At 41.2% G+C, this 24,786-nt stretch overlaps 3 protein-coding genes and 2 long non-coding RNA genes across 6 annotated transcripts; 2 read left to right on the top strand and 3 right to left on the bottom strand.

Annotated features, from left to right (window-relative positions):
* Positions 1 to 2,112: 2,112 nt before the first annotated feature.
* LOC120435899 lies at positions 2,113 to 3,553 on the bottom strand. Its single transcript, XR_005610002.1, has 2 exons — positions 3,453 to 3,553; positions 2,113 to 2,244 (listed from the first exon to the last, which is right to left on the bottom strand). It is a non-coding gene; the product is annotated as an uncharacterized LOC120435899 (long non-coding RNA).
* Positions 3,552 to 5,912, top strand: LOC120435790. The gene is made up of 2 exons (XM_039605927.1): positions 3,552 to 3,708; positions 4,344 to 5,912. The coding sequence occupies exons 1-2, from the start codon at positions 3,587 to 3,589 to the stop codon at positions 5,581 to 5,583; spliced, it is 1,362 nt and encodes a 453-aa protein (XP_039461861.1). The 5' UTR covers positions 3,552 to 3,586; the 3' UTR covers positions 5,584 to 5,912.
* A 17-nt stretch (positions 5,913 to 5,929) lies between these two features.
* On the bottom strand, positions 5,930 to 10,820 carry LOC120435800. Of its 2 annotated transcripts, XM_039605930.1 has the most exons (6): positions 9,996 to 10,820; positions 9,706 to 9,788; positions 7,228 to 7,340; positions 6,863 to 7,020; positions 6,640 to 6,772; positions 5,930 to 6,566 (listed from the first exon to the last, which is right to left on the bottom strand). In XM_039605930.1, exons 1-6 carry the CDS (start codon positions 10,094 to 10,096, stop codon positions 6,108 to 6,110), a joined length of 1,047 nt encoding a protein of 348 aa, XP_039461864.1. In that variant the 5' UTR covers positions 10,097 to 10,820; the 3' UTR covers positions 5,930 to 6,107. The 2 variants fall into 2 exon arrangements, with proteins under 2 accessions (XP_039461864.1, XP_039461865.1); XM_039605931.1 differs by lacking the exons at positions 9,706 to 9,788; positions 9,996 to 10,820 and adding an exon at positions 7,471 to 8,961 and having other exon boundaries at positions 5,935 to 6,566.
* Positions 10,821 to 12,611: 1,791 nt separating this feature from the next.
* LOC120435838 (CMRF35-like molecule 8) lies at positions 12,612 to 14,917 on the bottom strand. Its single transcript, XM_039605979.1, has 2 exons — positions 14,637 to 14,917; positions 12,612 to 13,879 (listed from the first exon to the last, which is right to left on the bottom strand). The coding sequence occupies exons 1-2, from the start codon at positions 14,704 to 14,706 to the stop codon at positions 13,401 to 13,403; spliced, it is 549 nt and encodes a 182-aa protein (XP_039461913.1). The 5' UTR covers positions 14,707 to 14,917; the 3' UTR covers positions 12,612 to 13,400.
* A 2,609-nt stretch (positions 14,918 to 17,526) lies between these two features.
* LOC120435894 lies at positions 17,527 to 19,606 on the top strand. Its single transcript, XR_005610000.1, has 3 exons — positions 17,527 to 17,631; positions 18,637 to 18,672; positions 19,585 to 19,606. It is a non-coding gene; the product is annotated as an uncharacterized LOC120435894 (long non-coding RNA).
* The last annotated feature ends 5,180 nt before the right edge of the window (positions 19,607 to 24,786 follow it).

Genomic DNA, 24,786 nt, shown 5'->3' with positions numbered 1-24,786 from the left:
GGCTGTGTTGATGACCCTCTGCAGTACTTTCCTGTCTGCAGCTGAGCACCCTGCATACCATGTTGTTATGCCGTACGTTAGGATGCTCTCTATGGTGGCTCTGTAGAATGTCACCAGCAGCCTCTCCTCCAGGTTGTTCCTCCTGAGCACTCTCAGAAAGTGGAGACGCTGCTGGGCCTTTTTACCACCGCCGTGGTATTTGCAGTCCAGGAGAGATCATCAGAGATCTGCACGCCCAGAAACCTCATGGAGTGTACCCTCCACACAGCTCCCGTGAATGTACAGTGGGGCCGGGTCTGCTCTGCCCTTCCTGAAGTCCAAGATGAGTTCTTTAGTTTTCGTGGTGTTCAGTTGGAGGTTGTTAACTGAACACCACTCAGTCAGTCTGTTGACCTCATCTCTGTAGTCCGACTCATCCCCCCTTGAGATGAGTCCAACCACAGTGGTGTCGTCCGCAAACTTTATGATGGTGTTTGAGAGATGGGTAGGGGAGCAGTCGGATGTGTAGAGTGTAAACAGGAGGGACTCAGAACACATCCTTGTGGAGACCGGTGCTGAGTGTGATGGTGCTGGACAGGTGGGGGCCGAGTCTGACAGACTGTGGTCTGTTTGTCAGGAAGTCCTTGATCCAGAGGCAGATGGGGTGGAGAGTCCCAGGTGAGACAGTTTCTGGACCAGGATCTCCGGGATGATATGATTGAATGCTGAGCTGAAGTCCAGAAAGAGCATTCTCACATAGCTTCCTCGGTGCTCCAGGTGACTCAGCGCAGTGTGGAGCGCTATGGTGATAGCGTCCTCGGTGGATCGATTAGTCCTGTAGGCAAATTGGTGGGGGTCCAAAGTGGGAGGCAGACTGGCCCTGATGTGCTGACAGACCAGTCTTTCAAAGCACTTCATCACTACAGGCGTAAGTGCAACAGGCCTGTAGTCATTTGGGCTGACCACAGCTGTCTTCTTGGCGATGGGGATGATGGTGGAGGTTTTGAGGCAGGGCGGGACGGTGTTTAATGACAAGGAAAGGTTGAAGATTTTAGTGAAGACTCCGGTCAGTTCGTCAGCACATGCTCTGAGAACCTTTCCATGTATTCCATCCGGACCTGCCGCCTTCCTGGGATTCACTGACCTTAGGGAGCATCAAGTGAGGTGTGTTCTAAGTGTTAGTGTGCCGGTGCTGGGGGCGGGTGGAAGTGGTGTGACAGCTGAGGGTCTGGTCGTTTCAAAGCGGGCGAAGAAACGATTTAGATCCTCAGCCAGCGAGGCATCAATCCTAGATGTCGCCTGGTTATTGCTTCTGTAGTTGGTAATGTGATTGATCCTCTGCCACATTTTTCTGGGGTCGTTGTCAGCAAAGTGATCTTCAATCCTCCTCCTATAGGCAGCCTTAGCTTTCCTGATGCCTCTACTCAGGTCTGCCCTGGCCGCCCTGTACGCAGCCCTGTCCCCTGACTTGAAGGCAGTGTTGCGGCTTTTTAGGAGGGATTGCACTTCGCTATTCATCCAGGGTTTTTGATTTGGAAACACCCTGACCCTTTTGTTGACGGTGACATTATCAACACAGTTCCTGATGTACGAGAGTACAGTGTCCGTGTACTCCTGGAGGTTGTGGCTGGAGAATAAATCCCATACAGTAGATGAGAAGCAGTCCTGCAGTTGAGAGAGGGCTCCTTCAGGCCAGGTTTTTATTGTCTTTGTCTGGGGCTTTTTTTTTTCTCAGCAGGGGGGTGTAGGTGGGGTGAGGGACATGCAGAGGTGGTCAGATCCAGCCAGGTGGGGGAGGGGTGTCGCTCTGAAAGCATGCCTGATGTTTGAATAGACATGATCCAAAGTGTGTTCACCTCTCGTAGCAAAGTCCACAAACTGGACAAATTTAGGAAGCACAGTCTTTAGGCACGCATTGTTAAAGTCGCCGGTGACAATAAAAACCCCATCGGGGTGGGCAAGCTGTTGTTTGTTTGGTGCTAAATACAATAAATACATAAATAAAAATGTTACTAATCTCTTTCTTGTTGATGCATTTGGGGATTTAGACCAAGACATTGAAATCAGATGAGGAATTCCTCCACTCGGTCATAACTAATGGACTGACTGCACTCATAACACAGACTTGCAGGATTAAGTTCAGTGCGTTTATTTACAGTGAAGTAACAACAGAATGTGACAACAGAAGGATTTCCAGTTAGTGAATCCAAAGCTTCAGTTCAGGCAGGTCCACAGGAATCCTCTGTCTCAGTGGGTCCCAATTTCCTGCATAGAGAAGGTAAGATGAGGTGAATGAGCCGAAGCATGCAAAGTTTCAGACTGAAAGAGTCTTCCATAACTTCCATGACTGTTTCTGAGTCTAATAATCCAGCATCTGATGAAATCCCTCCTCCATCGTAAGTAGTGGGCAGCTGATCAGAGCTTTACCAGTATGTGAGTTAATGAACCCAGGTGTGCAGAGCTGAAGCACAAGAAGCAGAGGAAGAACCTGCCCTTTGAACACAGGGTGTGGTTAATTTATTCACACTCTCTATGAGTCAGCATAGGGGGATGGGAGGGCCATTACACAGCCTGTCTCAGCCTCTTAATATTCTGGTTAGATAAGGTAGAGTGCAAGATTTATCAGGTGTACTCCATGAAGGGAGATGACTGAATCCATTTAAACAGGCACCTTACCAAATGTTAAAAAAAAAAGACAAATTCGAAATTATTTACCCACAGAAGGATGAATAAACAGAATGAAATATAAGAGAAAAAGAAGGCCTGTCATTTATTTTTAGAAGCCACCCATCTAACATGAGTTGAGGAAAAGCACCAAGTTTTTTTAAATGGACAAACAATGAGGTGGAGTTGTTGTTGTGAGTAACACAAAAGCAAAACGTTGCAAAAGCGAGTGAGAATTAAAGAATTTGAAGAAAAGCTATCTGGAGCATGTACAAACTGATATTAATCTTTAATAGGGCTGTCAAAACTGAGCGCAAACAAAACAACTGCTGTATGATGCCCTCTGCTTTGTTCAATTGGTCAGATGACTAAAATGCATCATCGTTTTAGAAAGTGTCCGTTTTCGCTGTCCACACTGTGAAGCAAATGCACCATCTTCAAATGTATTCATTTTCGAGAGCATTTTCAAAATGTTGCGTTTTACTTCAGGGAAAACGCCGTCTTAGTGTGGACAGGAGGCCAAAACAGAGAGAAAACTATGCGTTTTAAACGAAAACGCATTAGTGTGGACGTAGCCGTAATCACAGGTATCAAAATCTAGGCCTCAAGGGCCGGTGTCCTGAAACTTTTAAATGTGTCCTTGCTGCAAACCAGCTGAATAAAGACAGGTCATTAGCAAGACTATAGAACTTGACTGCATGCTGAGGTGGCAATTCAGCCATTTGATTCATGTTATTTGCACCATGAGTGAATGAACATTGTGCAAAAAAAGTAATTAAAGAAGTACACTTTTCCAAACACTTACTTACATTTATTTAAATTTACTTGAGTAGGGTTAGATGTTGCCATCCATGCATTCAGTCAAGTTCTATCCGGTTGTTCAGTGATGACGCGACGAATCCGACGAATCCTACTTCCGGGTCTAAACGCTCCTGTGTTCAATATGACACAATGCTGTGTTCCTGGTTGTTTTAACAAATCTGGCTCAAAACAACAGTCTAATCTGTCATTTTACCGGTTTCCTTGTGAAAAGAGAGAGAAGAGGAAGTGGCTGAAGTTGATAAGGTATGTTACAACTCGTAAGTGAATGAATAAATTTGTAAGATAAGAGCTAGTGGGCTCTTACTTTAGTTAGCTAATATAGCTAGTGATGAACAATTAAAACCCGCTACTAAAAGACAAACTGGCTTTTACGAGTAATTGTACTTATATAGACAATGGATTTTATTGTGTTTTTTTTTAATACAAAGACGTTGTTGCATTTTTGAAGTCATTTTTATTTCTCCAAGCAAAGATTGAGAGCTAAGGGTCACTTCGCTATATATATGAACCTTAGTTAGCTTTCGACGCTCAGAGGAATAAAAATTACGTCCAAAAAGCGATGTCTATGTAAGAAAATACATTACAATCCCCAGCCTATGTGCCAGTTAATTACCAAAATAAAGACCTAACCAACAAATAGCTAGCAAAGGTTGCCAGTACTTATCTTTCTGGTAAGCTTAAAAGCAAATTAGTACAACGATGTGTAAGAAAAGCATCTGGACTTCTTTAAGTTTTAAGTTTCTTGAAGCTTCTCTCATCTGGATGAAAGAAGCTTCTCTCTATTATTTATCTCTATTTTTTTTTTGTATTAATCATAACTAATGGAGGGCTAGCGTATGATCTGAAATTTCTCTCTGTCTTTTTAAACACTTCCACAGACGTGAAAACTTCACCCCAAACTGCAACTCAAGAGTCTGCAGTTGGCACTTCCCTCAAGGAAAAGCTGCGGGGCCAACAAGATTTGCATGGAACAACGGGAAGTCTTTTCAGTTCCCAGATGACCACAACCCTGTTAGAAAAAAGAAGAAAAAAGAGCAGGTCCCAGCTATTGGTGAAAATCAGAGTGAAATATCAGATGAGCCACATCATTCCAACAATGCAGCTACACAGACAGATACTGCAAGTTCCACAAGTTCTTCCCAAAGTCTTCTGGTGCTAGAGATTCAGAATGACATGCTAAGAATAGAGAATGAAAAACTTAAAAAACAAGTAGAGAAGCAGAAGCAGACTTTCTCATTCAGTCAAATATCTGACAATCCTGAAAGGGTCCAGTACTATACTGGATTGCCCGATGCTGCTTCTGTCCTGTTTTTAGAAGCGCTTCTTTCCAGATTTGATCTTAAATATCATTCTGATTGGACTGTCCAAATGATGCCCCTAATTGACCAGTTATTTCTAACCCTGGTGAAGCTCAAACTTAATTTTGGTCATGAAGACCTTTCAATAAGGTTTAACTGCAGCAGAGGCACAGTAACTAATATTTTTACAACAATTGTTAGTGCACTGTATGACATTTTGTATGTTGGCATGCTGGAAAACAACATTCCCTCGAGAGCCAAGAATCAAACATCACTGCCAGATTGCTTCCAACCATTTCCTAACTGCAGGATTGTGCTTGACTGCACGGAAGTTTCTGTTTGTAACACAGAGAGACTTGACACACAAAGTCATTTGTACAGCCAGTACAAAGGACGGACCACACTAAAGGCTCTAATTGGTGTGGCTCCTAATGGTGTAATAACCTTTGTAAGCAACTTGTACGGTGGAAGTGCCTCAGATAAGGCCATAACAGCTGACTGTGGAGTACTGCAACATCTACAACCAGGTGACATGGTCATTGCAGATAAGGGCTTCACAATTCGGGACATCCTACCAGAAGGGGTCTCACTGAACATTCCGTCCTTCCTCACCAACGGACAATTCACACAGGAGGAAGTGAACAACAACAGGAAGATTTCCTGTGCAAGAATACATGTAGAGCGTTCCATTCAAAGACTGAAAGTTTTCTCAATTTTGCATCACATCCCATATCAGTTAAAAAAAAATATTAATAAGATCTTGAAAGCATGTGTGTGTCTTACAAATTTACAAACACCTATTCTCCGTGAAATTGAATAAATTATACCTGTGAGAGTTCAGAGGTAAAAGTAGATTGTGTCATTTTCTAACTACTTGTGGACCAGAAAACACAACTGTTGAATAAGTTTACTTTTATTATTTATAACTCCTAAGTGTTCTGGATTGTTTTGTGTGTATACTCAGGATGTTACAACATAAAAACAACTTAGTTGCATAGTTTCAAATTGAGAATGGTCTCATTTGTGATTCGTATAATGTTTTACTCGGTTTTTATCAATGGCTTGTTACATTTTTCATTCCATTCCAGCTTCCTGATTACTGCCTAGTTTTCTTGCTATGCATTTTCAATTAAAATGAAGAATACCAGATACATGTATTACTCTTTATTTTCAGGAACAGTTTGTCCAAAACATTTTATTTTTTCAAATCAAAAATTAATATAATTTAAGAATTTATCTGAATATATTTACAAAGTTACAATGACAAAAAATGTACAATTTCCAAATAGTTTTAAAATTAACTATAAACATTTGGACTGATAAATTACTCATGCTGATATGAATTCAAAGCTGCGATAAAATATGGGGTAAAAAAACTTCCCGGTAGAACGTTTCCAACGCTTCAATGTTAACAGCCCAAGTTTGTTCTCTATCCACATGCAAGATGAAAAAGTCACATGGAGTCCAAACAATAAAGTGACAGCTTTTCGCCCCTGTGAGATAGAGGTTGCCCTGGATCTGATGCCAGTAGTTGTGATTCTTTTTTAATACCAGGGAACCACTTGCCTCATCCAGCTGTAGGAAAAAGTCCTTACTTTCTGCAGCCTCCAATACAGTTTTGGCTCTGGCTGACCATGGGCATTTCACCTCAATGATGCACTCATTAGAGACAGTCCCATCTGGAGAACCACCAAGCAGGCCACTGTTAGATAAAAACAGTCCCCTCTCCTTGATAGCTGCACCAGTACAGTCAGTGTACAACTGCTTGGCCTTTGGCTCATGAAGGATCCCCCAATCACATGCCTTTGGGGATGAAAATACAACTTAGTCATAAAGGAATTCTTAGATGCACAGACCCTTTTTACTAACAACTTACTTTAGATCCTTCTGTCAGGTTGTACTGTCCAAGCAGAGTCTTAAATAAGGAAGGGGGGTATGAGCGCCGCTGGACTGCACTCAGGACCAAACCGAAGTTGCTGGCTGTGATTCTCTTCTTGCGATATGCTGACCTTTTATAAAGAAACACAAATTAAAAGACACAGTTAACTAAAATTTCCTACTTAACACTTAACAGAATTAATTTCAAAGCACTTTCTTACCACAATGCATTCTTCGTTTGCCCAACTGTTGCTTCCTCAATCTGTTTCTTCTCTTCGTCAGACACAGCCAGTGATGCCAAGAGATAACGAGACTTGTCTTCTGCTTGGGGAAATCCCAGGTTCCTCAGCACTTCATCAAATGTCTTGGCTGGTTTAGCCTAGATTTAAAGCAAAAGGATTTTAAAGGTTTTAATGGAACCAAGAAATTTTGACCACAGAATAGACAAAGTCAGGTACAGAGTATATAAAATACATGTAAAAAATAAAGTGGGGACAGTGGAAGCAAACAGTCTGCTGTATGTAGTTTACAAGAGTTTACATACATGTACAATTTATACCACATGTTAAAGTAAATATCAAAGTACCTGAGAGCATTCAGGACTCAAAATCCAACCCATCCCAGTAAAACGTTGCAATTTCGATAGGGATGCCACTGCCCATTCCTTGTCCTCCTGGGAGACAGGTCTTTCGATTCCAGCTGAAAAAAAAAAAGCTTTTAGTAATCTGAATAAATAATAATTTTAGCATATAAAACAATGCTTTTTAAAAAGTTAAGAAAATAATTATTATAATTAATTCAAAGGGCAAATTTTAAATAAATAACTGACCTTGTGTTGTTGAGGGTGTCATCACAGACACTCTCTTGGCAGTAATTTCTTCTGCTTTGCATGATTTTACCCTCTTCCACACACATTCCACGTCAGTGCGAGACACATTCTTCTCCACCCAAATCAACAATGCCGCCATATGATGGCACTTATCATTGCCAATCGGGCACTCACAGGAGCTGAACCTGACTGACTGACCCTCAACATGCACCTACATTGAAAGAAAGTTAATGCTTACCCTAAACATTCTAACAAACACTTGCAGCGCTGCTCTGTGTACTGGTACTAGGTTAACTAGGCTAATATAACTGGTACTAGGCTAACATTACTAACTCTCCAAAACCTCCATGTTATGTAGATTTTCATCTTCGTTTACTTCCACTGTTATAGCATTGCTGTACGTGTGTGTGCTTTATGAAATACATCAGAATACAGAATATCTCATGTTTAATCGTCGGCTAGCTAGCTTACTCCTAGCTCACCTCAACATTGTAAATCTTCTTTTTCATGGATGCCTGGACACTTCCCTTTATAATTCCGCCTGGGAGAACGGTTACACTGACCACTTTACTAGAGTTGAAGGAATTAAGACCCTTTTTAACCCTAATTGGTACTTCGCTAAAGAAGGAGGTAATCGTGAACAAAGTCACTGGCTCCGCCATCGTTGTTTCTTGAGGAGCACTTAGACCCGGAAATACCTGCAACGTCATCCGTGACGTCTGACTGAACAACCGGATAGAGTCTTGCCCTCGAGGACTGGAGTTTGACACCCCTACTCTAAATGGACCTCTCTTCTGTAATGAAATTACAATTACTCACAGGGTTCATACGCCTTTTTCAGGGTCAGGTCTAGGGTTAAATTAAGCACCTTTGTTCCCCTTTTGTTAAGACATAGAAAAATGCACCACACAAAAATACTGCAAAAGGTAACGGTCACCTTATGTGCATATAGTGTATAAACTCAAAATGCACATTTCAATTAAAAATTAAGATGTGAAAATGTGAACAAATCAACTTGTTAGAGATATTCATCTCCTGTTGCTACTGCTGATGCTTCTTTCCTGTATGACACAAAAAAAATAGGACAGAGATGTTTGTTTGTTTTTTAAGTTAATTCCCAATAAAACTGTTTTATTGCTAACTATATTGCTGTCTGTATTGTTGCTGAAGTCCTAACTGATCCCCTTTAGAGTGTTTGTGCTAATAACATCATGTACAGTCAGACAGGCATGGAGAACAGCACTGACTGGGAGGCTTTGATTAGATCACATAGTTCAATTCAACCTATAAGACTTTAAGAATGCACAAGCATCTACTTAAAATCTATTTAATTTATCATCCGTGATATTATTATGTGCAATTCAGTCCAAATTCGTAGACTCCTCCAAATGCATCCTCCTTTTCCTCAAATTTGAAGGATGGGTCGGGTGTATCCTTGGTGGCCCACCATATCCCAGAATTCCTAGCGCGGCCCAGCCAATTCCAGTTTCCCTCAATGTCGGCAGCTACTAAGTTTTAATATTACTCCAATTACTCTTTCTGAGTCACAAAATAAACTTTTAAGATATTTTCAGGCGAGAATGTAGCTGTCTAAACTTCAAATATCTGCTCGGTTTATCAAGACATCACATATTTTTCAGAAGTGCTGTGACGTTTTCAGAGACGTCTGTTAGCAACCAGCTCGACAGCTAGCCGGGGGAATAACAGTGAACCCCCCCCCCCCCTGTCTTTCGCTACTAAGGTTAAACATGACATATAAGTCACTTAGAGAACTTAAAAATGTTATTGTTTGGCTTTTTTCAGTGTTTTATTTGTTCGTGAGTAAATCGGTTTGGCTGAGATTAAAGTTATAGTTTTCACACAGCTGAATAAATGTCAAACGGAAAACTGATTATCAGAAATGTGAGATGATCGAGAATTTATGCCAGTGTCCAGTTATACTTTAGACAGAAAGGAGCAGACGGCCGAGTTTATTAAACTCCACCAAGACAGCTGGTGATGCAAATCTGAAGGCTAGACCGTCCAGTTTCACAGCCGCTCACTTCTGGCCTACCTGGCCCACGTAGACCGCGAAGGCCGGGTCCTCAGGAGGATGCAGCCTATGAATCTGGACACCCCTAATATCATACATTATCCAGGTATTGCAGTATAGTATGCTGCAGCATATTTATGGGTGGAGCCTAGTTAGTGCTCTGTGTGTGGCTTATTTAGTGATTCAAATACACAACAACGCACCATTAAACTTTGAGGCGCTGATGACTCTTGCTGATTCCTCAAGACAAAGGTGAGGCCTCCTCACTCCTGTGACACCAGCTGGTCTGCAGAAAGACCAGGAGAACACATATCTTTAGCAGGTCCATGCAGAAATTTTAAAAGGGTTGATGCTTAAAGTTAAAAAGGGGCACACCGATCCAGGCTGGAGAACAAGAACACACATTCATCAAGAATCTAATATGGAATCATATCATACTATATCACTGTCATCAGGTGGGAACAATGCAAAGCAAACGCAGTCTATGTTTTACCTGATGGGGTGCAATGTTGCTGTTGAGGGGTTGCTGCTGCTGCTGCTGCTGATGGTGCTGGAGGGCAGGGCTGTGTTGATCTGAGGCATTAAAGAGTCCATAGGAAAGATGGTAGCTGATTAAACAAGTCTTATGACATAATAATAAAATGCAAAGATTGGTGACACTGCTTGGAACCATAAGGCTTGTTGTCTAATGGTTCCAAGCAGTGTCACCAACTGTGAGAAATAAACTAGGCTCTGCTTGTGAATCACTCTTTGCCTCTCTTCCTCCTTTCATCTCCTCGTCTCATGTTTCATCTCCACTTGCTGTCCATCTGAGAACAAGGCACAATTTGCTATTGCATTGATTTATTATTTAATTATCGCGCTGTTGCACACACAGCACGCTCAATTGTTTCAGTTCGTCAGCTGTCACAAGACAGTTTACCAACGTATACATAATAACCTAGTACTGCTGTGTGTTGTAGACCAGCGGTCCCCAACCTTTTTTGTGCCACAGACCGGTTTATGTCCAACAATATTTTCACAGACCGGCCTTTAACGTATCGCGGATAAATACAACAAAATAAAACCAGTACCGCTACCAAAAAAAAAGGAAGATTTATTCATAACACACAAGAAGAGACCCAGGGAAACTGAGTTAATGATAAAAAAAAATAATGATAAAAACCCTGAAAACCCCCCCTGCACGTATCTGATCTTTAGTAAGACTGAGCATTTGCATTTAGGTAAAACTAGTGAAGGTACATACTGCCTTACTGTTATTGGAAGAAAAAGGAACATGTTATGTAACCCCCTCCTTACACAGCTATGGATGATTTAATACAATTATAAAGTCTTACCCTGTGTCTTGCCTGCTGAATTATGCTTTCAGCTGTTGTTAGGTGGCTCTAGGCGGTGTACCTGCACTCCAAGCTGACCTGGCCCATCTGGTGTCATGGTTTGCATGGAAGCCCACGTCCTCAGGAAACCAGTTTCATTATTTTAGCCCTGTTGAGGTTCTAGGATTTAACTACATACAAACTTCACTGTCATGATTTCATGTTCTAGATGTTGTTGGATCTGAAAGAGACTGAAAAACAAACAAAAACAGGTAGTTTTACCCTTTTCTTTTCCAAACATTGTTTACTAGCAAGCATAAACCACTGCACACACACACACACACACACACAGTTCATGTTTTAAGTCCAGATGCAACCACACATCTGACTGGTTGCATCTGGCCACTTCTTCCAGATCATATGCGGGACACAGTCACTCGCAATCTAGCCATGATACACAATCTCCTCTGTCAAACCCCAGGCCTCCTTCTGGTTGGAGAAGGCTGGAAACACCTTAATGGGCTTCTTTTGATGTGAAGGAGCAGCAACTTTACTCTCAAATGACCAAGCTCCTCACCCATCTCTAAGGGAGAACCCAGCTCCTCTGGGTACCTTGATTTTTCTTGGCATAATAGTTATCCAAATCACATTTTGCTGCATATTCTTTTGTTTAGATCATGATCCACGATGCTCAACATTTCATATTTTCACCATGCTCATACGACTACAGATGTCAAATACACAACGTATTTAAAATAGACATTTATTTTAATTTTGCAATAGTGGAATGTCGCTGCATTCCTTGCTCTTTTATTGTCGTGTGGCGGAGATTTCCTAGACGGTGGCGTGTTGCATTTTCCATCCGCTGACCTCTAAAATGGGGACACGTGCTTGCATTTCCCCATGCGCCGACGTGCCACGTTGGGGCAGGCTTGCGGTTCCGACGTGCCACGTTGGGGCAGGCTTGCGGTTCCGACGTGCCACGTTGGGGCAGGCTTGCGGTTCCGACGTGCCACGTTGGGGCAGGCTTGCGGTTCCGACGTGCCACGTTGGGGCAGGCTTGCGGTTCCGACGTGCCACGTTGGGGCAGGCTTGCGGTTCCCCATTTGCCAACGCCCTCGGTTGGGGCATGTGCTTGCCTTCCTCATCTGCCGACGTCCCAGAGCATTGGTGGGTTCAGATCTAGTGGTCATTCAGATGCACTGGGTTCTTTCAAATTGCATCAAGACCAAATTTGGGGGGGGGGAGACTTATTGGCCTATGTCAGCTGACATAAGGTAAAAGATGACTGGTAACTCTAGACAGCTCAACAGTCATCAGACTCGGTGCATCCACTTAATTGCAGTGGAAAGGTTTTTGTAGAATTTGACCTTTGGACAAGAATGTGTTTGTGGTCTCACTTAGAATTGTTAGACCACTGAATTATTCGCAGATTATTATTATTTGGTTTGTTTCTCTGTCAGATTCATTATTAGAAGGAGGAGAGAAGGGTGAATTCTTTTTACAGCAATTTGTAAGCCACTTTATAGCAGCTGGCGCACATACACAACCACACAAAAACATAACAGACTGACTGCCAGCCAAGTATGTTCTCTAATGGCTCCATCCTATCCTCCATCTATCCATCCAACAACAACACCATCACCAACAAAACAAACAAAGACATTTTCAAAGGCAACTCCGAAAACATCACCAACACCACCACCACGCACACCACCGCCATGAACTCCCCAAACAAAAACTTCCATCCAGCCTCTGTGTGTCCTCCTGTCGGACCTGCAGGTGAGAAACAGGTGTGAGGTGTCAGCTGTCAGGTAGGTGATGAGTGAAGAACAGAACAGAATCCATTTCCTCTTCAAACTGCTGTCAGACATTATCTACTGCACTCTGATCACATCACTCAGACCAGCTGTGGCTCAGAAGGTAGAGCATATCAGGTCGTGATTCAATCCCTGGACCCTCTCGTATATATGTCAAAATATTCTTGAGCAAGACACTGAACCCCAAAATAACCTGTGCAGCTTTCACTGATATGATGATATTCTGATATTCCCCACCATCTATTATCCATTTGAATCATTTCAAATTATGGAAAAGACTTTCATTTACATAGTGCTTTTTATTTAACCATGGCATTCAGTCAGGTTCGTAGTTTTGTCTCTATATATTATCTGCCATTTTTAAACAATATTCTGTTTTTCAGTTACAGAAAATATTTTGTTTGTCCAATTACTTTACTCTGGCAAAGAAAAGGGGAGAAAGAGATACAAGTTCTCTCAAAAGATATTTCAAGAGATGAAAGTAGGGGCGTTTCTAGACATTTTAGAGAAAGAAGATTAAAATAAATCTTCTTCTTTAAAAGCGTTACAACAGCAACAGAACGGCATCACAAATTTTGGATATAATTACTAACCATTTTCCCTGATCTGAAGTAATTTTCTCGTGATTATTCTACATATACACAGTTTCTTTGCTTCTAGTTTACAAATTTAACGTGTGACTTTCACAAGAAACCACATCTCAAAAAGATGAGCTGGCATTTGGATCCATTCAAAGCAAAACCAGATAAAACAGCCTCCAAATCAGGTTATATCGCCATGGTAACTCATGTTGAACAAACAATCTCTGTAGTACGGAAAGCTCTTCAAATTTATTGTACCATTCACCTTTTTACTACGCCCACCCAGTGGTATACCCAGGGGAGGTAATGTTGTGAATAAGCCTGTCTCACCTGGGTCAGTAACATTCAGGAAGACAGTTTTATTAAAGTATCTTCCACCATGGTCCACCCCTTGAAGCTCGTATGTCCCACTGTCGTTTCTGGTCAGGTTCTTCAAAGTTACAGAGACGGTGCTGCTGATATTGCTACAGTCCATCCCCTCCACCCGACCCTTAAATGACTCCTCCTGGTCACTGGGACGTGTTGATGTTAAGTCTTGGCAGTAGCAGATATATTTCTTATTGGGAAGTCTTTTTAGCCATACAGATGTGGTGCCAGTGGGAACCTGAAATGTCAGATTGACACTCATCCCAGGATGTCCTAAGATCTGCTGGTCTGAAGCTGAGGAAAAGAAAAGAAAACAGTGAGGATTCATCACATTCACAGCAGCCAATCGGTTTCTGTTCAGAACCACCCACCAAACTACTGAGCCAAACTTTAACACTAGAAGTGATTCGCTCGCTGTAAATCACTTTTAAGCAGACATCTGATGACCCTCTAATGTACTTGTACTGAAAAATGCCCACTTTATGTTGCCAGCACTGCACAACCAAATATTGTCCACCTTCTGTGGTGTTTGGTCACCATGTTGGCTTCAGTGGAGGGTTAAGAGACAGGATGTGCTTACCCTGTGACCAAAACACATTTCCAAAATAGCCATCTACCTGCCATTTAAATCTCTGAATTGCAATCCAAAATACCTCACTAACAAATAAATCTCTCTTTGAGGTGACAGCGCACAGGTCTCAGTGGATCATGTCATTTAGACTGAGATCCTACTATTCACATTTCACATTTCTTAGGCCCAATAGTTGTGTTTTACACAGGAACAGCTACAGACTCTAAACGGTTCTCGGGACTCACCGTCAGGAGCTGTCCACTGAACCAGTGACATTAGACACAGGATTGTAAACAATCTGGACATAGTCTTTAGTGATCGTGTGTTGAGCCACGGGTAACTTTGCGGATTTTACCTGTTAGTACCACATGTGGGGACCTGGCTATAGTTATTTTTTCTAGACGTTTCCTTTTCCACTAACTTTAGGAGAACAGTTTGATACGTTTTAAAGCCTGAGTTTACTCCTCAGATTTGCCTTACCTGCAGAGCCCAACGAGACGCAGACGGCCAGTAAACTCAAGCAGAGACCCAAATATGTCCCAGCACTCATGGCGTTGTTGTGAGTCTTTCTTCTTCGACAATAAAACGTTGATAGATCCCCCGCGATAAATAAGTTTTTTAAAAAATATTATTATTACTAAAAACTGAAAAATCTTCCCTGAGCGTATCCTCCGTGCGTCGTCCTTAACGTCGATGGGTCCACTGAAAACCGGTGAAAACTGGATCCTCACCAGTTCCGCATACTTACACCCGCCTGTAAACCAATCAACAGGGGGACCTCGATCAACTTATACTACCTGTGAATAAATATTGGTTGAAAGTACACGTGGATGTCTGGGATAGGTCAATAGGTCAGTCATCCCACTGTGCTCTCTGCAGAGGCGGTCCTAGACTGTTTGGTGCCCGGGAGAACACTCTATCTATCTATCTATCTATCTATCTATCTATCTATAAGCCACATCAGTGTCTACTCTCTGTCTACTGTTTACTATCATAGCCAAGTAGCTAACAAAGATAAACAGAAGTTTTTACTATCCCTACCAATGAATGTTATCTTGTTTCAGGATGCATGTCGTACATAATACCTGCCACTATCCAGTGACACATCTGCTTACCTGTATCTTCTGCTCCTTTCTTCTCCTCTTCTTTTTTAAAGAAGAAACTGAGCATCTGATGGCTTTGACGTCCTCCTGGCTTGGATTTACAACGTTACATTACATCACGTTACACAAATATATTGCACAAGTTGTGTGTGAGACTTCAGCACAGCAACAGCAGCAAGCGGGCGCACCGAGGACCCTCACGCTCACTTTTCGCGTATATGTGTGTGATAGAATTTACAAAACACATTATTACATTAGCACACATTACAAGTTATAAGTGTATATCATGATGTGTGGTGTTTTTGTGTTTGTTGGCCCCCACCACGATGCCACCGTGGGCAACTGCCCATATTGCCCATGTAAAAAAACCACCACTGGCCCTTCTGGTGTGAGAAAGAAGAATAACTGGATTTCCCCATAATTCAGTTAAAAATCAGTGACACACAAGATGCTTTTCGAGCAGAAACTTAGAGGATGGAAGGTCTCATTATGACATTTAAACATATTCAAGGTATCAGTTCATCCAGAGAGTAACATCATCAAGTCCACCTTAAAAGTTGTTGGGGTTTTTTTTGTTTGTTTTTTACGGTGTTGTGCCAAAAAATGCTTGCAGGATTTTAAACTGTTAGAAATGACTTGTTGGGAAAACATGTCAAACATCTCTCATGAATGATATGACGTCATTTTGAGCCAGAAAGGATATCCCTTCTAAAAAGCAGAAACCACAATGAGTCTTTGGCTATTTATTTTTCCAGATAAAAAGTGTCATCAACAGTAAAAGTGTCTTTTTCCAGAGAGCTTGGACTAAGAGGGCAGTAGAAACTAACAAATACAGCATCACAGACCTATAAATATACTTTAAGTGTCCACAAAGATAACACAGTCATAAAGATACTTGTTAAACAGGTACGTTATTTATTTTATATAAAACCCCCATTTCGATAGAGGTAAACCAGTCATTTCTGCCTGAAGCTTTTATTGTGAAATATTTGCAGGAACACTTTACAAAAATATAAAACCATTTCAAGAAAATCAGCTTATAATGATATCTATGATTGTGACATTAGCCCTTGGACAACCTGATGACTGATGACTGCCACAGCAGACAAAATGTAAGGGTCAGGTAAACAGGTAATGTTATCTCACAGAGATAACACAGTAAAGATGGAGGTAGAGCAGGCAGATGGCAAGCGAGAACAGCAGAAGATACGGATGGAGACAGCCTGATGACTTTAAGATCAGAGCATGAAGTCAGTCTAATATTTGATCTTATGTTCAGTTATACTGACTAACACAGGATCAATGCCAGAGCACTGACCGGACGGGAAACAGTCTTTAAAGGAGAGTGTGCACTTACAGTGTTATTTATGCTTGCACTCATACAGTATTTCAACCTGGGAATGATCCACTAAAGAGACAGACTGCTCTGTCAGTCCAGAGTATTTTGTAAAACTGACACAGAGAATACATCTTTGTGTTTGCATAGTATCTATAGAAAACCCACTCAGACATGGAGACTGAAAGTGGAGAGCATGACATGTCCACAGAGAAACCCCAACTGAGGACACTCATATCAGGATCCTTCTACCTGTGATGCTGCAAAACCCTGGAGCAGAGAGTAAGATGAATGAATCTAAACTGCCTGATCCAAATCCTGGAGGTTCCTCAAATCTGTCATGACCCGTCTGTTAAGGTCCACATACATTTTAAAGATGGACGCAGCATGTGTGATGACACTATCTGGTTTTGGTCTCCACATTTTAGCATCAATGATGCCACCACGTTGTTGTTGTTGTTGTTTTTGTTTGTTTGTTTGTAAGCAGAAGTGACCATATTTGGACAGGGGTGGGTGCTAATATATGAGCTCATGGTGCCAAGCTTAGTTGCTTATGCAGATTGAACAACTTTTAGAGACAGCTCCTAGTGGACATCAGATGAACTGCAAGTTTTGGCACTTAGGTGCAGGCTTCAGTTTACAGCTCTGCAAGTTGCTGCTTTGTGAGGTAATGACAAAAAGGTAGGAAACACTTTTTGCAGTCTACAGGAAAATGAATCTTGTGTCTGTCAATACGAAACAGGATTGATAAAGAAATCAAATATTTTCAGTCATGCAGTCATTAAGTTCAGTGTATCTGTGAAAAAAGAGCTGAAACACATCCCTCTGATTTATTTGAAGTGTAAGTGAAGGCACCACAAAGGTTCTGCTTTTGTAGAGTTTTGGGAAAACAAGAATGTTGACACCAAATCAAACAGAAGAAGGAAGAAGATGAAGAGGAGGAGCAATGTTTTACTTGACAGTGAATTGATATCAGTGTTTGGCGTGATATGAGTGAGCAGCAGGATGGAGGAAACGTCTCTGCTGTGTCTGCTCAGTAAGTTCACTCTGTTTTTCATGCCTCTGCTGTCTTTGACTGGGATGGAGATCCTGTGGGCTGTTTTAAGATTACTGTGGGTGCCAAGAACCTTCAAAAAGTTTGAATGTATTTCTTTGAACTGTGTCTCAGGGTTTGCTTCTGTTTTTAATTTAAAGCTGAGATTTTTGTTGAATTTGTTTTTATTTATTCTGTTCTTATTCTGATGAAATAGCACAATTCAGTGCATATAAACATATTTCATCATATAGTATTCATCATTTTCAGTCACATGACCGACTCACCACCGTTGTGCAAAACATTACTTCATTGTGACAGTCAGCAGTCCTGTAGTCTTTTTCTTTTTTACCTGTCCTGAGCCAAAACTACTTGGATCACCTATCCATGGAAGAAAAACAAAGATATGAAAAGAAACTGTGAATTTCTGGGGCTGTGATAAAAAGACATAAGCTTTCATAGTACGGACAGCTAAGTGTAGTTTCAATCTGGATCAATCTGTTTATTGTTTATCGTTAAAGTACATGTAAGCTCTACCTATCGCATGCAAGCCTTACTTTTTGTTGACTTGAATGTTTACAGTGTAGGGCCAGAAAAGTTCTGGTTTTCTTGCCCTACTCTGTCATAACAGTATGTGTTGCTATGGAGAAGCAGGCATTGGTGTGATTTGGTCTGTAAGGCAGGGTTAGGAGAGGTGTGCTCACATGTTGGTGCCGTACTCTACATTCTTCTGACAGCTGTAAATAAACACTGATTAGTGCATCCGAGAGCACAGCAAACATCTGGCACTTTAGTTAAACTTTAATTAATGGAGGGCAAAGGACCCAGTATAGTTTTTGCCCTCCAGGTGGGTGTGTCGCAGTAGCTCTAACATCACAAGAAAAATTATGAATATCAGTGAGTCTGTGGGTGTGGGCAGGATTAAACACAAATATTGCAGGAGTGGGATTAGAAATACTCCCACATACAGCTCTACTCTGAACTAACCTGAGTTTAATTTCTCTTTAGTTCTGATCTCACTGCTGAGCTGCACCACAAACCAAGGTCAGTAACCTTCTTCTGTCACACTGTAAACATGACTCACTCTTCCAGGAGACTGTGGGACACATTTATTAAGAACTTGGTGCAGCTAACTGCAGACAGACTCGTCTTCAGTCACATCAGCGATATCTCACAGATGTAATATCATCTACAGATACTTTCAGTGCCATTGATGTTCATTTAGACTCTTTTTCTCCAACTGATCTTTCTGAGTTAACTTCAATAATTACTTCCTTCAAACCATCAACGTGTCTTTTAGACCCCATTCCTACAAAACTGCTCAAAGAAGTTCTGCCATTAATTAATTCTTCAATCTTAAATATGATCAACCTATCTCTAATAATCGGCTATGTACCACAGGCCTTCAAGGTGGCTGTAGTTAAACCTTTACTTAAAAAGCATCTCTAGACCCAGCTGTCTTAGCTAATTATAGGCCAATCTCCAACCTTCCTTTCATATCAAAAATCCTTGAAAGAGTAGTTGTCAAACAGCTAACAGATCATCTGCAGAGGAATGGCTTATTTGAAGAGTTTCAGTCAGGTTTCAGAGCTCATCACAGCACAGAAACAGCTTTAGTGAAGGTTACAAATGATGTTTTTCTCTGTATGTATTATTGTAGAAAGAGGGAGCATATTTTTCAGTATAAAGCTCCTTGAGGCGACTGTTGCTGTGATTTGGCGCTGTACTGAATGCAACTGAAGTGAATCTTACTCCTCATAGTCCAAAGGTTTTCATATCCTACTTCCTTTAAACATACTAATATTTCCTGTTTTTGATAATGAGCTAGTTTAAGAAATAATGTCTGTTTTATTAAACATCTAATACTGAGAAATGGCAGCTGATGTGAGGAGTTTAGTGTTTGTAAAAGCTGTCTGATTACAGAAATATTTCTGTTTCCTCTCCATTTCCTCACAGCTCGTCTGACTGTGAGTCCCAGCAGCTCTCAGTTCTTTGAAGGAGACTTTGTGCTTCTGATCTGTGAGGAGGACGACAGCTCTGCTGGATGGACTCTGAGGAGAAACACAAGCAAACGACAGACTCAGTGTGGAGATGGGTGGGCAAGATCAGCTAATTCTTCCTGTTATATCAGGAGCCTCTTGGCAGCTGACAGTGGAGTTTACTGGTGTGAGTCCAGCGAGGGTCCCATCAGTAACATGGTTAACCTGACAGTCACTGGTAAGCTGAGTGTGTGGAGTTAGTGTTGATGAAGCTGTGTGTAAATGGATGAAATGCTGTAGTTTGTCTCTGTGTTGAGGTGGATCAGTGATCCTGCAGAGTCCTGTCCTCCCTGTGATGGAGGGAGATGACGTCACTCTGCTCTGTAAAACAAAGACCACTCCCTCCAACCTCCCAGCTGCTTTCTATAAAGATGGCTCCCTCATCAGGAAGCAGCCTACAGGTCACATGACCATCCAGCATGTTTCCAGGTCTGATGAAGGCCTCTACAAGTGTGACATCAGCGGTCATGGAGAGTCTCCATCCAGCTGGATCACTGTCACAGGTGAAGAGCTTCACTCTGATTTCACCTCTTATTTCATCCACATATTCATTTGAACAGGTGCGATTCTCTCTGCAGGTACACTTACAACCACAACCTTACCACCTACCTCAGCTCTGCCCCATCACTCATTCTCCCTCCACCGTGTGTTCAGAGCGGTCCTCCACCTGGTGGTGTTCTGTCCATACCTCATCTCCACTCTCCTCATGGTGTCTTTGTATCGACACAGAGCCAAAGGTAACATGCTGAATCATTCAGTGATTAATCAAAGTGCTGATGATTAACTTCTCTCTCTGTCTGAACTCTTTTTTCTTTTTTTTTACAGGAAATTACCTGCATCCTTCAGACTCACCCACTCAGCAGCAGGGATTGGATTATAAGAATAATGATGTCACCACAGAGCATCACTCCTGAATCAGAGCTCTATTGTATCTTGGCGGGTCTCATTTACATTGTTGTCATCACCTCTGTTGTGGAGATGACTTGAATAAATGGACTCTGATGTACATCTCTGGATGTTTTTTTGTTGAATAAATAACAGTAATTGTAAATATTCCAACTCAAAGGAGGATATTCATCATGCGCTGTCTATGTATCACTGCAGCTATAATGTGTTGTGCATAGCATTTCTTTTATTTCTCGACTGATTGATGGGATTTTCTGTTTTCTCTTTGTTGCTCTAGTTTCTGTACCTTATGATATGAAACGCACTGAGGCAACTGCTGTGGTGATTTTTTGCTATATAAATAAAACTGAAAAGGTACTGGATCAATACTAGTGAGAGCAATACTTTTTTCTATCCTTTAAAATCAGTATGTAGCCCATTGAATTGTGTTATTTTTTAAAATGAAAATATATACTTCAAACTTTACTATGACAAATGTTTGAACCTTTTTGTGTTGACTGTCATGTCTATTTGATTTATAGCCTATATGAGATTTAAAGAACAGAGGAAGTTGACCCATTACAGACAGATACATTTACATTCCATGTCTCAAAAAAAACACCTGGCTTCAAAATACATGAAAAGCTGAAGGTGTTTTTGTTGTGTTCAGTACTTACTGTAGAAAATAATCACATAATAAGAAAATAATCACAGTAGTTTGATCATTAAAATGTGTTAAGAATCTATCCAAAATTGATCCAGCTTTTTGAAGGCTACATCTTTTTTTAAAATAGCCCAGCTACATAACAGTACAGGTAATGACTTGTTTATGTTACGTATATGGTTTGTAAACTTACAGTCTGTATAGCAGGATGCAGACAGACAGCAGAGAGACGCAAACCTCCCAGCACTCATTTGTGAGCCTCTCAGTGAGGACATCAATGTGCTCACTGAGTGTATCGGTGATTACATAATGTTCTGCACCAACTCTATTGCCCCAACTCGGACTTTCCATTGTTACCCAATAGAGCTCTTGATGCCCCCCCCCCACTGACTTAGCTGTAGTAAGCCTGCAATCCACAGCCATGCCACTCGTTGTCCTTCTCTCCACATTGCACTATGGCCTACTGTGAATGTCATGGCACCTCTTTCCCACCTATCCCTTTCTTTGATAAACTCTTCATAATGAGCGTGAGTCTACAGAAGGTCCCAGTGTTGTCAAAGACATTATGCCTTGTTCCTGTACCAAAGACACCACATCCCATTGGCCCCCAGGATCCCCCAGGATCAGGTTCCCCACCATCGGGAACCCAGGTGTTAACTTTCTTTGAGTGGAAAAAAGTTAGCGTTCATCATCGAGCTTCACTGTTTATATTATGCTAACATAGCTGTGTCGCTAGAGACCACGTAGCACATCATCATATACCAGCCAAACTTCAGTAACTCTACAAACGTCACTGCTGTTTGGTTTTCTTCATTTATGTTGGAAGTGATAACAGAGCTGTACGTTTATTTTATTTCTCTCAGTCAGAACATGGTATATTATATTTAGATAGAAACTAGCGAGCTAACGTCCAGCTAACTTCTAACTCCGTTAAATTTAATAAATTCTGTTTCCATGGATGCCTGGATGTTAAACTTAATTGTTACACCTGTTAAAGCAGCAACGTTGATCATTTTATTACAGATGAAATAATTTAGACATTATTTAGAGTTGAAATTAGAGTTTTTCAACTCTCAGTGATCAAATCAAATCAAATCAAAATTTATTTATATAGCACATTTAAAAACAACAGTTTTGATCAAAGTGCTTCACAAATTAAAAAATAAAATAAAATAAGACAGATAAAAATAAGATAAGACAGATACACCGCAGGGGGAGACAACCATAAAAACCAACCAAATGATAATCAAACTATCTTACATCAAAGCCAGAGTAAACAGATGGGTCTTTAAACAAGATTTAAAAAACTGAACAGTCTCAGAAGAGCGAATGGCAATAGGGAGGTTGTTCCACAGTCTAGGAGCTACAATGGCAAAGGCACGGTCACCTCTGGTTTTCAACCTAGACTTAGGTTGCATTAAGAGCATCTGGTTAGACGATCTTAGTGCTTTTATAGGATTGTACAAATGAAGAAGTTCTGTTAAATAGCTAGGGGCAGTGTTATTTAAGATTTTATAAGTGAATAAAAGAATTTTAAAATCAATGCGAAATTTCACAGGGAGCCAGTGTAACTTGGCTAAAACTGGCATCATATGATCATGCATTCTCGCACCCGATAAAAGGTGTGCAGCAGAGTTCTGTACTAATTGCAACCGGTGAAGAGAGGAGTGAGGGAGGCCTAAATAGAGGGAGTTACAATAGTCCAGTCTAGAGGTAATGAATGCATGAATATGCTTTTCAAGGTCCTTGTGGGAGAGGAAAGGCTTAGCTTTAGCAATCTGACGTAGCTGATAGAAGCTGGATTTAACCACAATAGATACTTGTTTCTCTAATTTTAAAGAGCTATCCAGGAGTACCCCAAGGTCTCTTACAACGTTGGAGAGGTAGCTAGCAAGTGGGCCAAGGGTAACAGTTAGCTGGTTCAATGGAATATGGCTGTCAAAGACAATAACTTCTGTTTTACTGTCATTCAAGGTTAGAGAGTTTTGCGATAGCCAGGTTCTCACATCATGAAGACAGTTAAACAATGTATGCAATGGATCTGTGACATTCAAACTCAAAGGGAAATAAATTTGAATGTCATCGGCATAACAATGGAAAGAAATACTGTATCTTTGGAAAATAGATCCCAAGGGCAACATGTACAGAGAGAATAGCATAGGGCCCAAAACAGACCCCTGGGGCACACCACAGAGAAAAGGAGCAGAGGAGGAGGAGTATTGCCCCATAGTGATAGAGAATGACCTCTCTGAAAGATAAGATTTAAACCATGATAAGGCTGTGCCCTTAAGGCCAACTACATGCTCTAACCTTGATAATAAAATGTTATGATCTACTGTGTCAAACGCAGAAGTCAGATCCAGTAACACTAGAACCACAGAGCAACCTGAGTCGGTGGTTAAAAGGAGATCATTTAAAACTCTTAGCAAAGCTGTCTCAGTACTATGTCGAGGCTTGAAGCCCGACTGGAATTTTTCAGAGATACCATTGGAATCTAAGAAGGTCTGAAGTTGTTTACAGACCACCTTTTCCAGGATCTTTGACATAAAGGGAAGCTTAGAAATTGGTCTATAATTTGAAAGAACACTGGGGTCAAGATTAGTCTTCTTAATAATGGGTTGAACAACAGAATGCTTGAAGGCAGACGGTACGCAGCCCGAAGACAATGATGCATTCAAAATTAATAAAATACAAGACCCAATAGTATTCAACGCTTCCTTAAGAATACGGGCAGGGAGAATATCATGTGGGGAATTCGAGATCGTTAAGTGGTCAATTATTACCTTTACATCAGAAAGAGTCACAGGCTCAAACTGCTGAAAGACAGCAGAGCATTTAGAAACTGGAAGTTGATGTGGAACTACAGATAAAAACGGGGCTCTTAAAGTAGTGATTTTTTCAATAAAATACCTTAAAAAACTTTCACAAAGAGCCGGAGAAACCTCCTTGTGTGCTGTAGCATGAGGATTAATCACAGAGTTAAAAATCTTAAAAAGAGCATGGGGCTTGTGACAATTGGTCAAAATAAGACCTGATAAGTAGGCAGATTTAGCAGCTTTGACAGTCTTCTGATATTTTGACAGACAATTGTGAAGGATTTGCGCTGACACTACGAGCTTATCCTTTTTTCGCTTCCTCTCAGCACGGCGGCATTCGCGCCTGAGAGCACGGGTAGTTTCATTCAGCCAGGGTTGGCATGACGACTTAGTACGCTTAGTCTTATGTGGAGCCACAGTGTCCAGAATAGAGGAACATGTGGAATTAAAAAGGTTGGTAAGCTCGTCAGCCGATAAATCCACAAGACAAGTGGAGTCGCGAAGCGCAGAGTTGGCAAAAAGAGTAGAGAAGTTAGTAATGGTTTCAGAATTAATCGAGCGCATCTGGCGTGATGGACGCTCACAGTTAAGCTCCATATGTTGTAGCATAACATTAAACATAACCACAGAATGATCAGAGATCCCAGAGTCCTTGATATCCGTTATACAAATATCCAGACCGTAGGACAAAACTAGGTCAAGCGAATGACCTTTTAAATGCGTTGGTTCACTTACCCATTGCGTAAGATTAAAA

The sequence above is a fragment of the Oreochromis aureus genome, linkage group 3 (genome assembly GCF_013358895.1).
Source record: "Oreochromis aureus strain Israel breed Guangdong linkage group 3, ZZ_aureus, whole genome shotgun sequence".
NCBI classification, from domain to species: Eukaryota; Metazoa; Chordata; class Actinopteri; order Cichliformes; family Cichlidae; genus Oreochromis; species Oreochromis aureus.
This window is presented reverse-complemented; position numbering and strand designations above follow the sequence as displayed.

Coding starts and splice junctions, on each gene's coding strand:
- LOC120435838 (XM_039605979.1), bottom strand. CDS start 14,706: ATGAGTGCTGGGACATATTTGGGTCTCTGCTTGAGTTTACTGGCCGTC. Junction 13,880..14,636: donor CGTCTCGTTGGGCTCTGCAG/GTAAGGCAAATC, acceptor TCTTTTCCTCAG/CTTCAGACCAGCAGATCTTA.
- LOC120435800 (XM_039605930.1), bottom strand. CDS start 10,096: ATGGACTCTTTAATGCCTCAGATCAACACAGCCCTGCCCTCCAGCACC. Junction 7,341..9,705: donor CAGCGCCTCAAAGTTTAATG/GTGCGTTGTTGT, acceptor TTTTTTTTTCAG/CTGGAATCGAAAGACCTGTC. Junction 7,021..7,227: donor TGAGTCCTGAATGCTCTCAG/GTACTTTGATAT, acceptor CTTTAAATCTAG/GCTAAACCAGCCAAGACATT.
- LOC120435790 (XM_039605927.1), top strand. CDS start 3,587: ATGACACAATGCTGTGTTCCTGGTTGTTTTAACAAATCTGGCTCAAAA. Junction 3,709..4,343: donor AAGTGGCTGAAGTTGATAAG/GTATGTTACAAC, acceptor ACACTTCCACAG/ACGTGAAAACTTCACCCCAA.